Source organism: Rattus rattus, chromosome 7, assembly GCF_011064425.1.
Source record: "Rattus rattus isolate New Zealand chromosome 7, Rrattus_CSIRO_v1, whole genome shotgun sequence".
NCBI lineage: Eukaryota > Metazoa > Chordata > Mammalia > Rodentia > Muridae > Rattus > Rattus rattus.
Window position 1 is genome coordinate 101,294,425 of NC_046160.1, and position 17,469 is coordinate 101,311,893.

Consider the following 17,469-nt stretch of genomic DNA (forward strand, 5'->3'; position numbering starts at 1 on the left):
AAGGCGAAGCGAGAGCGGCAGAGGAGAGCCGAGCCGAGCCGAGAGGAGCCCGCGGCCGGAAGGAGCGGTTAGGCGGCGGAGGGGTAGCTGCCGTAGCTCTAGCCGGACACGCGAGAGGTGCGGGGGCGGGGAGGTTACTACGTGCTTTTGGTCGCCTGTTTGGACGGTCGGCACTTGCCAAGATCGACAAAATCTCGGGAAATTTCAGGAAAACGCCGCCGGAAATCGTGGTATCCATAGAGACGCTGTCGGAAGTTGAGGTTGCTAGGAGGCCTTGGCCGCATAGACTGACACGGCTGAAGTCCCAGAAGATTATCATTCTGGCCCCGATGAGAGTCTGAATCTGCACCCTAAAAGAACTAAATCTGGTACATTACAGAATGCTAAAGCAGACACCACGTTAGAGGTAAGCTCTGAGCTGTCCCCGAATACTGACCAACACCCAGGAATGTGCTAGTAGAGCCAACCAGGACACGCAAGGAGAATTCGGAGATGTCTGTAGATGAAAAGAATGAGGTGCCAGACTCCTCTGAACCACCAGACGTCTCTGAAGATGAACTCAAAGAACAGCCTACAGAAACAGATCCAGAACAGAAGACACCAGATTTTCGAAGTGAAAAACCAAGAAAATCAGTTGAAGAGGAAGATCTAGTTCCATCCAAGATGACCAAATCCGAGAAGAAACGAAAAGAATCAGCTAGGAAAAAAAGTATAGAGCCATATGAGGTAACTAAACCTGAGTTCCCAGACCGGAAGCTAAGAAAGTCTAAGGAGGAAGCAGAAACTACAGAGGAGTTTCAAGGCAAGTCTACACAGCAGGTGGGCACAGAGCAGGATAAGTTCCCAGACAAGAAACTAAAAAAGTCAACTAAGAAGAGAGCCTCAGAGCCATTGGAGGAATTCAATCTGCAGCATTTTGGAGAAGAATCAAGAACACTGATTGATGAAGCAAGTCAAGAACTATCAGAAAAGAGAACATCAAAGGCTTCAAAGAAAGCACACAAAAGCTCTTTTGATGCCAATTTTCCAGAGATGCTAGAAGAGATTACTCTAGCACTACTGGAAGAAATAAAACCAGATGTTGAAGACGAGTCGCAAGATACATCTACTAAGGAGAAAGTTCCAGAGCCAGTAGGGGACAAGAAACCAATAACTCAAAAGCACAGGCAGAGAAGACCAAGCATGCAACCTAAATTAAAGGGCTCATTAACAGAGCCAAGTCAGGAGAAGGAGCCCGTGCTAAAGGCACATACCGAGCCAGAGTTTACAAAGGAGAAACTAATAAAGTCAATGGAGAAAACTGATTATGAGTCACCACAGACAACTGATCTAGACATTCCAGAGAAGTCAGAGCTGGAACCAACCATCGAGAAAAGTCTCAAGTTACCAAGTGAACCCAAACCAGGAGAGGAGGGACAATTTCCCAAGGAAGACCGTCCAGGACCAAGCAAACTCAAGTACCCTATAGGCAAGGATGACCTGATATTCTCTGAATATCACAAAAAGTTGTCAGAAAAAAAATCTACCAAGAGTAAAAATGACTATGTAGTAGGATCTCCTAGAGAGAGTGTAGAATCCGCCGGTTCAGTGTATGAAACCCAAGAGTTCCTCAGAGACCTGCAGGATGACATGAATGAGCTGTTTACAGCTGTTCCTGATTTAGAGGTTTCAACAGAACTGAAGGATTCTCTAGTTTTCCCCCAGGACGTAGACATCGTAGGAGGTAAAGAAACCCAGATCAAGCCAAGTCTTAGACCACGATTTGAGCACCTTACCTGGAGCCCAGAAAGGGTTGCAGAGTGGATTAGTGATCTAGGCTACCCTCAATACAAGGTATATACAAAAGCAATGTTTTTGAAGTCACATGCTCCAATCCCATTTTCCTCTATACTGGCATATTCTCTTTCCTCTAACAGAGAAGTCCTGGACTTGGAGGGGGGGGTCAATTTTGATTATGTGTGCCTTTTTCTGTATTGTATGTGTGGATAGTGAATATTGGGCCTAGTGCATTAACACATTAAACACATCTGTTCAATATATATATATACACACACATATATATATACATATACATATATAATATATATAATTTTAGAAGAAAAAGTTATATTTGATTTTTCTATTCATCCCAGTTATTACAATTCTCTTCATTCCTTGTATAAAAAAAAATGTGTAGAGTCCCTTTTGCACAGAAATCTATAGTTTTAACATATTTTGTCAAAATTAGGCCTTTTACCCTTCTGTCAAAACGTCTCAGTGGCAATGACCTCACCCTGAATTTATACCGTTTTAGCTATCTGCCCAAATATGCCATATGTATCATGAGCATTTAAGAGTATTAATGCAAAAAAAAAAGAGTATTAATGCATACTAGCTATCTACCCAAATTGGTTTTATCAAAAAAAAAGTATGCTCTTCTGAATTTATTCATGCAGACTATGACATTAGGTTGTCACAAAAAGAGATCTGAAACCTTTCATACCCTGTGTATTAAACCCAACACTTGTATAAAAAAAAAAAGCAAAAATGTGGGTTTTGTTCCTTTTTTTTCTTCCTCTTGCTATAATCCATGTTTAAGAGATGTTCTTCTTGCATTGACAGGAGTGTTTTACTGAAAACTTCATCAGTGGTCCAAAACTCATCCACGTAAACTGCTCCAACCTGCCACAGATGGGGATAACTGATTTTGAAGACATGAAGGTGAGAGTCGTGTACCAAGTGTCCTTGTGCCAAGTGTGTGACAGGGCTACTCGCTGCCTGCCCCATCTTTCCCTGTTCTGGGCCATTCTGTCATCACACACTCACCCCACCCCCGACTCACTGTGGTGGCTTCCTCCCTCTGTCTTGAGTGTCACTTCCTCCCGTAGCGCTTGCACTGCCTGGTGTTTTACTGCCTCATACCCAGAACACTGCAGTGGCTCCTGCCTTCCTGCCTTTAGTCTTTCTCATCGAGCCTGTGGGACTTAGCTCTTGGTTTCTAACTACTTACACACTGTTTTGGGGGGGTGTTTGTTTGTTTGTTTGTTTTGTTTTGTTTTGTTTAAAAAAAAAAACTCTCTGATCTCCCTAGTGCAAGATAGCCCCAATCCTTGGTTTAGGATTCCAGGTCCAATCAGCGTTCTTTTTTTTTTTTTTTTTTTTTTTTTTCTTTTTTCGAGCTGGGGACCAACCCAGGGCCTTGCGCTTCCTAGGTAAGCGCTCTACCACTGAGCTAAATCCCCAGCCCCCAACCAGCGTTCTTCCCTGGTGCCCCTCCTCCACCTGAGTCCTCTCCAGCCTGCCAGATCTAACTCCCAGACTAACTCATAGCCTACTAGTGCATACTCCCTCTATTAGAGATCCTTGCTAAGTTCCCCTTCCCTTGAATCATGCTTTAGGAACAATTCTTCCTCATCTCCACAGGAAGTTGTTCTTGACCTTGCTGTCCCAAAGTAACCTCTCTTCCAGAGCTCTCAGTAACATTTTATGCCTTTGATACCCATTTGGTACTTACATAATATCATCTGTACTTCACCCGCTTTGCGATCAGACTTTCAGACAAGTTACATTAACTTCTATAGGCTTCACCTATTCAACTACTCCACGACAGGTCTCCTTTGCTTCAGCATTCCTTTTGTTTGCAGTAGTTACAGCTTTACAAAGCATACCATACACAACTTTCTTCATGGCCTTTTCTGTCACACTTCTCCCGAACCCAAGAGAATCCATTTGGTATAGGAAACTGGTAAATGTTCTTCTTTAAGAATCAGATTTGATTCCCCCCCCCCCAGTCTCCACCATTGCAGTGGTTTGAATAAGAGTGGCCCCGTAGGCTTATATATTTGAATGCATTTTGGAGTGGCACTATTTGAGAAGGATTAGGAGGTGTGGCTTGGTAGGAGTATGTGTGGCCTTGTAGGAACTGTATCACTAGGGATAGGTTTTGAGGTTTCAAAAGTCCACAGCAGACCCAGCATCTCTCTCTGCTATCTATGGATCAGGATGTAGCTCTAAGTCCTCTAGCACCATGCCTGCCTGCATGCCGTCATGTTTCCTGCCATGATGACAGTGGACTAAGTCTCTCAAACTGTTAAGTAAGCCCCCAGTTAAATGCTTTCTTTTCTAAGAGTCTCTGTGGTGATGGTGTCTCTTCACGGGAATGGAACAATGACTAAGACAACCCTCTAAACTTTTTAATTAACTAAAATGAAAAGTTCTGGGATATGTTCCCTAAGACTCTTTATCAAGCCTTAGAACCATATCAGGAAAGAAAAATGCACCTGTTAGTTCTCAAGAATTCCTAGTGACAATAAGGAAGTCTTTGAACAATTAAAACATGGATTCCTAACTGAACATTAAAGTCATTCATTCAGCTAATTGTTATGCTCTGCTGAGTGCTTACTATGAGGTAAGCACTATATACATGTGAACTTATCTAATCCTTATGTTACAGAGGAAAAGCTGAGTGCACAGAGGTGATGCAACTTGCAAAATATCATTCAGATAAGCTGAAGATCAAGATATAGATTTCTGGGAGTCACATTCACATTCATATTCATTCATCAATAAATATCCTAGGTGCCACAAACCTCCATGGACATACAACACTGACAAACCTGCTTATCATATATAGCATTTCCAACTATGCCTTCATATGCCTGCCATGGCTGTGAGGTCAATCTCCTGTTCTTTTCATGTTTAAAAAAAGTGACACCACTCTTCTTCGTGACTCCACCTTCTACTTAAAGTGACTGAATTCTCCAAATTAAAATAAGGAACCGAGGGCTGGAGAGATGGCTCAGCGGTTAAGAGCACTGTCTGCTCTTCCAGAGATCCTGAGTTCAAATCCCAGCAACCACATGGTGGCTCACAACCATCTGTAATGGGATCTGATGCCCTCTTCTGGTGTGTCTGAAGATAGTGACAGTGTACTCATATACATAAAAATAAGCAACAGAATTCACAAGATTACTGTCTGTCACCCAAAGTCCTGCAACATTTTCAAGAGTCCACCAAACTCATGTTGCTCACTTGACATTCTAACTACCAAAGAATAATATTTAAGGGTTATAGTCAGAATCCTGATCATGGTTGTATAAGAAACAAGAGGTCTTAAAAATCTAATGAAACCCTCAGAAGTAAATGATGCGCCCTCTGGTGATCTCAAGAAGTTTGAATAAGCAAACTTCAGCGTACTTATGTTAGCCATCAGGGAAATGTGGCTTCTCCTTGAGATCACTAGAGGAGCATACACTACACTTGGGTATTCACCAAAAGCTAAGACACACATTAAATTCCTAGGGATCATATATTAATATTTTTTTAATTTTTGAGGGGTTGTTTGTTTAAGTTTCTTTCTTTTTTTTAAAGATTTATTTATTTATTTATTTATTTATTATGAGTACACTGTAGCTGTCTTGAGACACACCAGAAGAGGACATCAGATTCCATTACAGATGATTGTGAGCCACCATGTGGTTGCCAAGAATTGAACTCAGGACCTCTGGAAGAGCAGTCAGTGCTCTTAATCTCCAGCCCCTTGTTTGTTTGTTTTCGAGACAGTATCTTGCCTGGCCTGGGACTCACTGTGTAGCCCAGGCCAGCCTGTACCTCATGCTAATTCTTCTGTTTTACTTTCACAAGTACTAGGGTTACAAGCATTAGTTATCACAGCTGCCATAAATGTCTGTCAGCTACAGTTACCCTCTTTACTAACAGAGGCTTGCTTGCTTGCTTGCTTGCTTGCTTGCTGCTTTGATTTTGCAGTGCTGGGTGTCTGGACTCAAGGCCTTGAGTATGCCAGTCACCCTGCCACTAAGCTACACTTCCAGCCCCTACACTTTTAATTCCAGAGTTGTGATTAAAGCAACTAACATATCCACAGTTTCCTTCAGAGTAGCGTGCACGTCAGTCACTCCGTCTTATTTGTTCTAAGGATAGGTTAGACAAAATCTAGACAGCATACTTGCCTCAATCTTTTCTCTTGGTGTAGTGGTACACACATGTAATCCTAGCCATTCCGAAGACTAAGGCACAAGAATCACATGTTCAGGGCCAGCCTAGGTGACTTAGTGAGACCCTGTCTCAAAACAAAATTAAAGATGTTTAGATGCGCTGTAGGAGAACTTCTGTGAAGCCCTGGGTCCAATCTCATGCACTGAACAAGAAAAAGGCTCTCAGAATATAAGGACTCAGAATATAAGGACAAGCAGGCAGTGAAGGCTCATTCATTAATCCCAGTACTTGGTAGGTAGAGGTAAGCAAATCTCTGAGTTTGAGGACAGCCTGGATCGACAGTGAGTTCTAGGACAGCCAGGGCTACACAGAGAAACCCTGTGTTAAAACGACAACAAAAACACAACGCCGTGACAGATATTTGGAGAATAATATAAGCGAATTGCTTATTTAGAATGAATTGTTTACGATTCTAAAGTATATCCTTGAACCAGGAATTATGAGTGGCTAAACTCCGGCATGGTGGTTCATGGCTGTAATTCCAGGACTAGGGAGGGTAAGGCAGAATGTTGATAGGTTCAAGGCTAGCCTGGGAAACATAAGAGTTAAGTAAGACTGGCTCTTCTATGAGACCCTGTGTCTGTACAATCAAAACTCAATCAATCAAAACACACTTGTAAACTCCATACTATCTTGGCAGCTTTATCCTATAGCCTTACTGTTTAAGTAACTAAGTGTCAGAGATTCACAGCAACATATTGATAATTGTCACTAAGTAACTAAGTGTCAGAGATTCACAGCAACATATTGGTAATTGTCACTAAGTAACTAAGTGTCAGAGTTCACAGCAACATATTGATAATTGTCACTAAGTAACTAAGTGTCAGAGTTCACAGCAACATATTGGTAATTATCAGTAGACAAAAACTTTTTTTTCGTTTTAATAGAATTTTTAATTTGTATACTTGGTTTTACAAAAGAATTGGAGTGTGTGTGTGTGTGTGTGTGTGTGTGTGTGTGTGTGTGTGTGTGTGTGTGATGTAGGCCCAGTGTTAGGGAAGGGGCAGATGACCACAGGGGCCATAAAGGAGACCCGAGTGCCTGAAGCTAGAGTTGCCAGTGGTTCAGAACCACAAGACCTGGGTTTTGGGAATCAAACTAAGATCTCCGGAAGAACAAAGCTGCTCTTTTTAAAGTTTTTTAAAGATTTATTTTTGTGTGTGCCAAAGAAATAAGCCAATTCAGTCAAATTCAAAATAAAAAAAGACAGGTTTATTTGGGAATGGGCTCTCAGACAAGTTCCCCAGACTCAGGGGACAAGACCAGGAAAAGTCACAGGCAGATAGATTATGGCAGTGACTTTTTTTTTTTAATAGCCTGTAGGTGAAGGGAAATGATGTGTCTGTGGCACGGGATAGGGGATTGGCTGGTGACTTCAGGAGAGGTGGGTTTGGACAGCTGTCAGGAATGTCAGGAATGTGGGACTTGGCTTTTGGTGAAGCCAGGCGCTCCAACTATGTGCGATGTGCGTTGATGTTTTGCCAGCATGTATGGCTGTATGGGGTGTCTGATGTGTTTATAAAAAGATAAAAAGAAGAGGAATATGTTTTGGTGGCGGTGTAGTCAGATATGGGGGAAGTGGGTGCCTCCATGGGCCCATGCTGAAGCATCCCTTCCACCCTGAGGGACAGTATATTATAGAATAGAGTTTATTCAGGGCATGGGAGGGAAGTTGAGAGGGTAATGAGGCAGAGGGAGAGAGAGAGAAAGAGAGAGAGAGAGAGAGAGAGAGAGAGAGAGAGAGAGAGAGAGAGAGAGAGAGAGAGCCAGAGAGCAGAATAGAGAAGTAGAGGCCATGAGCACATGGAAGGGGGTGTGGGGGGATGGTGAGAGAGGGAAGAAGGGGCAAGAGGGCAGAGAGGGAGCAAGATGGCAAGAGCAAAAGAGAGCAGAGGGGGCAAACAGCCCCTTTTATAGTGAGTCAGGCACACCTGGCTATTGCCAGGTAACTCTGGGGCGGAGCTTAGACAAAATGCTAACAGTGTCAGATCTCTTTTAAGGTATAATTGACTCTTTCTATAACTGCTTGTCCTGGGATTGGGTGGTACACCAGTAACATGCTTTCTATTGTAATATGTAAAGAATTGTTTCATCTTCTTGGATACATATGCGGAAGCATTGCCAGTTTTAATCTGTGCAGGTATCCCCATAGTTGCCATTATTTCCGATAAGTGTGTGACAGCACAGTCAGCCCTTTCAGAACTTAGAGCAGTTGCCCATAGAAACCCTTAGTACGCGTCAATGCTATGCTCCATATACTTTTGTTTCCCAAATTCTGCAAAATGGAAAACATCCATCTGACAGATGTCATTTCTTTTGGTACCCCTAAGGCTACTACTACCAACGGGTAACAGAATTTGGTTGTATTGAAAACACATAGGACATTTTTTATTATTATAATATCTTTGACTTGTTGCCAAGAGATGGAAATTTCTCTTTAGTGATGGAAATGTTTTTCTTTAAACCTCTCCCATTAATAGGATGTTTTTCATGAAATTTTGAGGCTTCTAACACATTTCCTGTTAGTAATTGGTCAATTTTGTCATTTCCTTGAGCTAATAAACCTGGCAAATCTGTATGAGGCCGAATATGAGTAATACATAATAGATAATTTCTACTTGATGGCCTGTTGCAGTTGCATAAATAAGAATGTTAATTCTTAGTTATCAGGTACAAATCCAGCAGTCTGTATACGAAAAACAACTCCTTCTGCATACAAAGGATCAATGACTATGTTAAAAGATTCGGGATAATCTAATAATGCTATAAGGATTGCATATAATTCTGACTTTTGAACTGAGGTATAGTGACTTTTGACCACCTTGCTTATTTTCTCTGATTTATAACCTGCCATCCCCATCTCGTTTGCATCCATAGAGAATGTTGGTGCCTCTGGAATTGGTGTTCTCTTTACAATATGTGCTTTACAAATTGTATGTGCTTTACAAATTGTATGTGTTGGCTTCTCAGAGATTTGTTATTAATTTCACCCAAGTAATTGCTACAAGTTCTTTGCCAGTCCTCTTGATCACCCATAATGACATAGTCGTCGCAGGGTCTATAAGAGGTACCACAATTCCAGCTGACTCTGTTCCTGGTAATTGGCATAATTTTACTCTACCTTTTATAATTAACTCAGAAATCTTTTCTATATATGTCTTCAAATTTTTACTTTGTTTCTAAGCTAAGAAAATCCACTCCATAATACTCTCCTCCCTGTGCATAAGGAGCCCAGGAAGAGGATGAGTTGAAGGTTGAATGACCGGAATTCAATCCTGTTTAGGATCAATTCGATCCACATCTGCCTCTTGCAGTCTTTGTTCTACAAGAATTAACTCTTTTTTTTTTTTTTTTTTTTTTTTTTGGTTTTTTTTTTGAGCTGGGGACCGAACACAGGGCCTTGCGCTTCCTAGGTAAGCGCTACCGCTGAGCTAAACTCCCCAGCCCCAAGAATTAATTCTTTTTCTGCTTCAGCTGTTAGACATCTGGACTGTTTAAATTTGAATTTCCTTGGAATGTTTAAAACAAATTACTTAACTCGTATGTACTTAATCCAATCGTAGGCCTCAGCCAGTCAATATCTCCCATTAATTTTTTATTTTTATTTTATTTTTTTTTATTAACTTGAATATTTCTTATTTACATTTCGAGTGTTATTCCCTTTCCTGGTTTCCGGGCAAACATCCCCTCCCCCCCCCCCTTCCTTATGGGTGTTCCCCTTCCCAACCCTCCCCCTATTGCCGCCCTCCCCCAACTGTCTAGTTCACTGGGGTTCAGTCTTAGCAGGACCCAGGGCTTCCCCCTTCCACTGGTGCTCTTACTAGATATTCATTGCTATCTCCCATTAATTTTTGAAAATCGTTAAGTATTTTCAATTGGTCCACACGAATCTGTACCTTTTGTGGTCAAATGTTTGTTGATTGGTTTTATAACCCAAATAACCAAGTAAGTCTTCTTTTTGTATTTTTTCTGGAGCAATCTGTAACCCCCAGCATGGGAGAATTCTTTGTGTTACCTTAAACATACGCTCTAAAATATCTTTGTCAGAATCAGCCAACCCAATGTCATCCATATCATAATAAATGCTAGCTTAAGGAATTGCTTGTGGATCTTTTCTTTTTTTTTTTTTTTTTTTCTGAGCTGGGGACCGAACCCAGCGCCTTGCGCTTGCCACTGAGCTAAATCCCCAACCCCTTGTGGATCTTTTCTAATGGTTGTTGCACAAAATGCTGACATAAAGTCGGGCTGTTTAACATTCCCCGTGGAAGTACCTTCCAGTGGTCTCTCTCTAGTGGGTGACTAGCATTCACCAAGAGTATTGTGAAAAAGCGGTCTTTCACGTCAATTAATATGGGTCATTGTTAACTGCTCTTATGTCCACTATCATTCTCCATGTACCTGATTTATTTTTTACAACAAACACAGGGTCCCATGGGCTGGTAGACACTTCCGTGTTGAGCCTCCAGTTGCTCTTGTGCTGGTCGTTCAAGTGCATGCATTTTGTTGTTTTGTTGTTGTCATTGTTGTTGTTGTTGTTTTGTTGTTGTTATTGCTATGGGCCACTGCTCTTGCAGCTCAGTTTGATAATCATTTTAGGAGCAAGACTGTTGGTATGTTAGCAGTGGCCCCTTTTATAAATTTAGAAATGTAATCCCTTTGATGTCCTGTTTTTGGACCATGGGCACAGCTTGTGATCTTACTCAGTCGCCTGTATCAGTACCTTCCCCAGGAGTATCTAACATATCACACTTAATTTCCTGGTTTTCTGTCCCTGGAATTGCAGGAATATTAATTTTACATACCAGTGTTGTAAAAGATTCTCTCCCCATAAATTTATGAGTATGTCACCCACATGTGGTTTCAAATTTCCTTTTCATCCCTCTGGTCCCACACAGGTAATCCACTGGACACATTGTCTTATTCCTGATAATTTTCTAATTCCTATAAATTGTGTATAAACCTTCTGAAGTGGCCATCTGGATTCCAAGACCTTTGGGAAAATTTACTAACATCAGCTCCGGCATCTACCAACTCTTCTATGTTAACGCCATTCATTTGCACCATTAATTTGAGTCTTTGATCATTAACCATTGTTTGCCAGATGTACATTTCTCAGTGCTCCCAAAAGCTCCTGTCCTTTCTACTAGAGTGGCCTTTCCATTAATGTAAGGAAACAACAGCTGAGCAATTCTATCTCCTGCATCAATTTTCATCTCCTTCATCACATTTGCCATGATTCTAATTTCTTCTTTGCTGTCCCCATCTACTACACTTGGATGCACAATAAATCCTTGAGAAGTTAACCCATTTCTCCCCAAGATTATTCCCACTGTTATTCCTGCAGTTAACTGCACACCAGTAGTTAATGTAACAGTCAACTTTTGGGGATAGGGTAAAGGGCATATCTGTAGCCAGATCCAAAGTGATACTCCCTTCTGAAACATGTAAAAGATCAGAAATATTTAATTTTTATTTTATTGACTGCTTGGTACTTTCTGGCTGATCAAAGGAAGATGGTAGTATTGTTTATTGTGGGACCTTGAGCTGACAGGCCCCTCTGTTTGTTTCCTAAGGGCAAGAGGTAACCTTGTATGTCCCTCTTGGACCAGTAATCCTTAGACTAATGTTTGCTCCTTCCAAGACAGCTACAATCCCCTGGAAACCTTTGTTGTTCATAACAGTCAGACCTGCTTGTTCTCTCTATGAACACCATATTCTCTAGAGTCAAGTGTACCTGCTATTTTAAGCTCTGAATCTTCTAGCCTTGCAATGTTTGCAAATGGTAAAATTCACCACAATTAAAGCATCAGGCATTTTGATTTCTAAGACCGCTAACTATGGCTTGCCCTATGATATTAGCATTATGTTCCTGAGAACCAATACCATTTGTCTATTATCCATTCATCTATTAGGGCTTCTCGTGCTTTCAATAGCCTAATTGCTCTCTTATATTCTGTATTTGTATTTTCCAAGGCCAATATTTCTATCAATGACTGTCTGTTTTCAGGGTCTGATATAGCTCTATTTATAGCTAAGCCCAATCTCTGTAAGAATTTGATAAATGCTGCTGCAGATCCTTCATAAATTAGGTAGATATTCACCCTGGTTCCTCAATCATATCCCAGGCTCTTAAAGCCGCAACACATTGTTCAGCTATGCCATCATCAGATCGGATTTGATCTTGTAAGTCAGCATAACACCCTTCACCAGGCAGCTGGTCTTTAGTAACCTTTATCCCCCTTGCTATATTCTGTAGTTCTATATTCATGCCTCTACCATGACCACCACTGTGATTGTTGTCCAGCTTCAAGAATAGCTGACACCAATCCTTTCCAATCTTGGGGGATGACCCTATTCTGTGAAGCCCAAGTATTTAAAGTTTCTTTAGCAAATTGAGAGTGGTAGCCATACAATACCAGAGCTTCCTTAAAATTCCTTAGATCTAGCATTTGTATTGGACACCAGGTCAGTTCATTACAGGCAGGACCACTGTCATTAGCAGGCATATGCTGCACAAAGACTGGGAAGGCTGAAGGTATCTGTAGGGCCCAAGCAAATCCTCTGGTGGCTAAACACTATCTGGTTGTACCGGTACCATTTCCTGCTCTTCCAGGCCCCTACTTTCGTGAAGTTGCTCTGGGCGCCTGACAGTAAGAGTGGTGGAGCAGGTACATAATCCGAGAGGACCGTGCCACCGCTAATGCCATTGTCCTCATGTTGACCACCAAAAAGTGGTGCCACTCCGTGAATTTAGGGTCCTTCCTGATGGGAGCATCCAGGTCTGTGAGGACCAGGGTGTAGAGTTTCCCTGGATCAAGGCCATCCCGTGGAATGTGCCTGGGCCTGTTCTTAACCTGGGTGGGCCCACTTTGCCCAGCCCGTCCACCTCTACCACAGCAGATGTTCTGGGGCCACTCATCCACCTCCTGCACCTCATCAGCCAGGCTGACTGACTGACATTGCAGAGCTTCGAGTCCACGAGAATTAGGACACAAGCACACTGAGTCCCTAGTGCCACAAACCAAAGTTCTGTTTATAACTTGTCATGACAGTGAGAAGCCTGGCTCTTTCCAACTGTAAGTGTATGTCTTAAGAGACACGTTTACCAAATAAAGTACAATGTTGTATACATTTGGTTTTGTCTCTAAGACTTACAGTATCTATAGGAAGCTCTACTCTTCAAAGGTAAAGTAACCCATGTTAGCCTCTTTCCTTCCTACCACTTCAGAGTAATTATACCACAAGCTTGTAATGGTCCTCATCTGTAGTCCAGACTGTTGGCCCAACACTTACTTGACTTTTCTCAGTTTCGTGCAGTAAAGTCATTCTTTGTTCTGTGCAATTCTGTGGATGTTAATAAATGCTTACAGGCATGTTCCTACCCCCAACAAATCACATAAATCTGTGCCCTTGAATTCAAACTTCCACGTCCCCGTCATTGTCAGCCCATCCCCACTTCTCTGAGTCTTGGCAATAATCTATTTGTCCTTATTCATTTTGTTTTTTCCAAACTGTTGCATAAATGGAAGCTGGGTGTGACTGCACATGCAGTCCCATCGCTCAAGAGGATGCAGCACTTGAGAATTTTGTTTTCTAAGGCCATTTAGCCTATTAAAGCTTTCTTATCACTTTATTCTCTCAGTGAAATAATGTAAGTAATTAGTATTCATGACACATGGGAAACTGAATTAAGCTTTGCTTTCTTTGTATTTTCAGGTTAGTCCCACTAAAAGTATCCCTTTTTTTTTTTTTCAGGCAATATCCTATCATGTCCGAGTGCTCCTGGGAATTGAAGAGCCTCTCTTCAGCCGCAGCATCTGCCTTCCCTACAGGGACAATATAGGCTTATTCTTAGAGCGGAAAGGGCACAGTGGGGTAAAGTCTGACGCCTTGACCTTCTCAGAGTTTGTTGAGGCATCGGGGTTACAGGAGTATAGTGCAGAGGTATCAGCGTCACAGGAGACCAGTCCAGAGGTAAAAGCCATGGACAAGAGTGAAAACTCAAGCCTGGATGAAAGTGACATAATAATAATACAGATTTAAACGCAGTGACAATAGGGACAACCATGTCACTTAGCTCGAAAGATCAAACTGGGGCTGAAGAGATGGCTTAGCAGTTAAGACCACTCGCTACTCTTCCAGAGGACCAGGGTTCAATTCCCAGCACTCTCATGGCAGCTCACAACTGTCTAACTCCAGTTCCAGGGGATCCAGCACCCTCACGCAGATGAACACCAATGCACTTAAAATAAAAATAATTTTTTTTAACAAAAAGAAAGAAAAATCAAAGTACATTCCCGTGGGGTAGAGGTGTGGTTTTTGCCAGGTTTTGTTCTCTCCTTTTCAGTAAGAATGAGAGAACTGCTGGCTCTAGTCTTTAATTCTTCCCGACACATAGCATCTTTCCTCTGTTAAAGGTAGCAGTATTTACCTTCCTCAATAACTTTCAGATCTTGTGTTAAATTCTAACGCACCTAATACTAAGATTTGTTAGGGGAATTATAATTGAAAATGCAGTCTCAGCAAGGCATAGTACGTACCTTTACTCCTAGCACTAAGCTGAGGCTAGTCTGAGGTCATGGTAAGTCTCCAAGAGCCACATAAATAAAATGTTGTTAAGTCTCTTGGATAGTTGGGGATTTGGCTCAGTGGTAGAGCGCTTACCTAGGAAGCACAAGGTCCTGGGTTCGGTCCCCAGCCCGAAAAAAAAAAAAAAAAAAAAAAAAAAAAAAAAAAAAGAAAATTTTAGGGGTTGGGGATTTAGCTCAGTGGTAGAGCGCTTGCCTAGGAAGCGCAAGGCCCTGGGTTCGGTCCCCAGCTCCGAAAAAAAAAAAAAAAAAGAACCAAAAAAAAAAAAAAAAAAAAGTCTCTTGGAGGGAGTCTACAATGCCACTTACAAGATGGGGTGGGACTTGGTGGCAACGCTGCTGACCTGGGGTTACCCACACTCATGTGATCCGGGCCTGGTGACTCCTGACCTGTATCAGATAAGAGCACATCTTAGTCTGATTGCAGTTAGAGGCTGGAGAGCCAACTCAGCAGTTCAGAGTGCTGCCTGCTCCTCCTCTGCCCTCTTCTAGTGTCCCCGGGTGTCTGACAAAATGAGCATGTGCACACAGAGCCATGCAGACAAGCGTGCATGCACAGTGCACAGGACTTTAGGAAGTGGAGCTTAAAACCATGCCAAAATATCAGGCAATTTCCATAGTGTTTGTTTGCCTCCCTGGTTTACTATCTGACCCAAAGGACAGTGCAGCGGAGCTCGGGACTGGAAGAGAAGAACATGAACTGGGTAACTAGTGACTTCGGTGAAAGAACAAAGGCGGCCTGAGGACAGTGACCATGAGCAGAGCCAGGAAGTGAGGAGAATGAGTGTGGGACTGTGAGTGGATTGGAGGCCTTCCACTACCTGTGTTGGAGCTAATAAAGTATCGTGGGCTGGAGAGATGGCTCAGCACTTAAGAGCACTGACTGTTCTTCCAGAGGTCCTGAGTTCAGTTCCCAGCAACCACATGGTGGCCCACAACTAGCTACAGTGTGCTCATATACATAAAGTAAATAATTTAATTTTAAGTCTATATACCAAGATGGCTGCCATGCTAGGTGTGATAGTACCCTCCTTTAATCTCAACCTTTGGAAGTCAGAGACAGGAAAATCAGCTACATATGGCTTTGGGCAGTCAGTGCTCTTAACCGCTGAGCCATCTCTCCAGCCCAATGTCATATGTAGCTGATCTTCCTGTCTCTCTCTGACTTCCAAAAAAACAAAACTTGTTTCTTCCAAGGAAGGGTCACTGTGCAACTCCAAAAGCACTCATAAGTAAATACCTTCTTGGGCTGGACAGATGGCTCAGAGGTTAAGAGCTGCTCTGCAGAGGTCCTGGGTTCAGTTCCAGCACTAAGACCCCCCTCCTCTGATCTCCTTGGGCACCAAGCACATGTGCACATACAGGAAGGCAAACAATTTATACTTACAAAAACATCACATAAAATAAATACCTTCTGGGGCTGGAGAGATGGCTAAGCACAACTTTAGCCCCAAGGGAACTGAAACTCTTACAGCCTCTGTCTTAGGTTTTACCTCTGTGAACAGCCACCATGACCAAGACAACTCTTATAAGGACATCATTTAATTGGGACTGGTGTACAGGTTCAGAGGTTCAGTTCATTACCATCAAGGGGGGAGCATGGCAGCATCTAGATAGGCATAGTATAGGAGAAGATGAGAATTCTACATCTTCATCTGAAGGCTGCTAGGAGAAGGCTGACTTCCAGGCAGCTAGTAGGAAAGAATCTCAGAGCCCATGACCCTTCAGTGACACACTTCCTCCAACAAGGCCATACTTAACTCCAACAAGGCCACACCTCCAAACAGTGCCACTCCCTGGGCCAAGCATATTCAAACCATCACAGCCTCCATGGGCATCTGCAAACAACATGACAAATGCTTGCACACACACACACACACACACGCGCGCGTGCGCACACACGCACACACGCACACGCACACACACAATTTTTTTAAGTGTCTCCTAGTTTGATAAGTAGTGGTTGTGAGGAGAAACATGCTTGTGAAATGCCTGTCTGGGCTACTGCCCACCTCTCCTGGAAAAGAACCTGGTTTTGAAAGCGTCTTTCAGGAAGAGTCGTGATTTCCTAAAAAGTGAGTACCAGTCATCTTTCTAAGGTTTGTTTAAGAAACCATAAGTTAGGCTTAGAAAATAACAAAGTGGGGTTGGGGATTTAGCTCAGTGATAGAGCGCTTGCCTAGGAAGCGCAAGGCCCTGGGTTCGGGCCCCAGCTCCGAAAAAAAGAAAAAGAAAAAAAAAAAAAAAGAAAATAACAAAGTGAGCCATGCTTTAGACATATTTGGAGGGAATTTCTTTTTTTTTTTTTTTTTTTTTTCTTTTTTTTCGGAGCTGGGGACTGAACCCAGGGCCTTGTGCTTGCTAGGCAAGCGCTCTACCACTGAGCTAAATCCCCAACCCCGGGAATTTCTATAATACACAAAGTTTAAAAAATGAAAGCCCTTAGAAGCAGATACAGTTGAAAGATGCACAAGCACTTGATCAGTAAATGAAAACAGAACGAAAATGCTACTGCATGGAAACTGGTATATACCTACACCTTGTGAGCCAAAAGGTTTCCCCACTTGGAAGGAAAGAAACCACATGTCTGAAGGGAAAGGACAGTAGTTCTACACTTTACCAAGAAACCAAACCAACATAGGTCTTATGCCAGAGGCCATCCCGTATTTGTAGCACAACTATAAATGTGGGAGGCCTGAAATAGGAAATGGCAGTTGTTCTCCACGTGGTGACAGAATACCAGAAACGTGTCTAGATGAGGACAGCAAGACAAAGCTGTAGTGATGTCCGTAAAGCCTTACACAAAGCCTGGCCATGGAAGAGGCTAAAATCATCGTTTTGTTTTTTGTTTTGGGAACTGTGTAGTTCTGGCTGTCCTGGAACTCGC

The 17,469-nt window shown here is 42.4% G+C and overlaps 1 protein-coding gene across 1 annotated transcript; it reads left to right on the forward strand.

Moving 5' to 3' along the window:
* Positions 1-301: 301 nt before the first annotated feature.
* On the forward strand, positions 302-14,163 carry Samd15 (sterile alpha motif domain containing 15). Its single transcript, XM_032908210.1, has 3 exons — positions 302-1,833; positions 2,602-2,700; positions 13,750-14,163. The coding sequence occupies exons 1-3, from the start codon at positions 493-495 to the stop codon at positions 14,035-14,037; spliced, it is 1,728 nt and encodes a 575-aa protein (XP_032764101.1). The 5' UTR covers positions 302-492; the 3' UTR covers positions 14,038-14,163.
* The last annotated feature ends 3,306 nt before the right edge of the window (positions 14,164-17,469 follow it).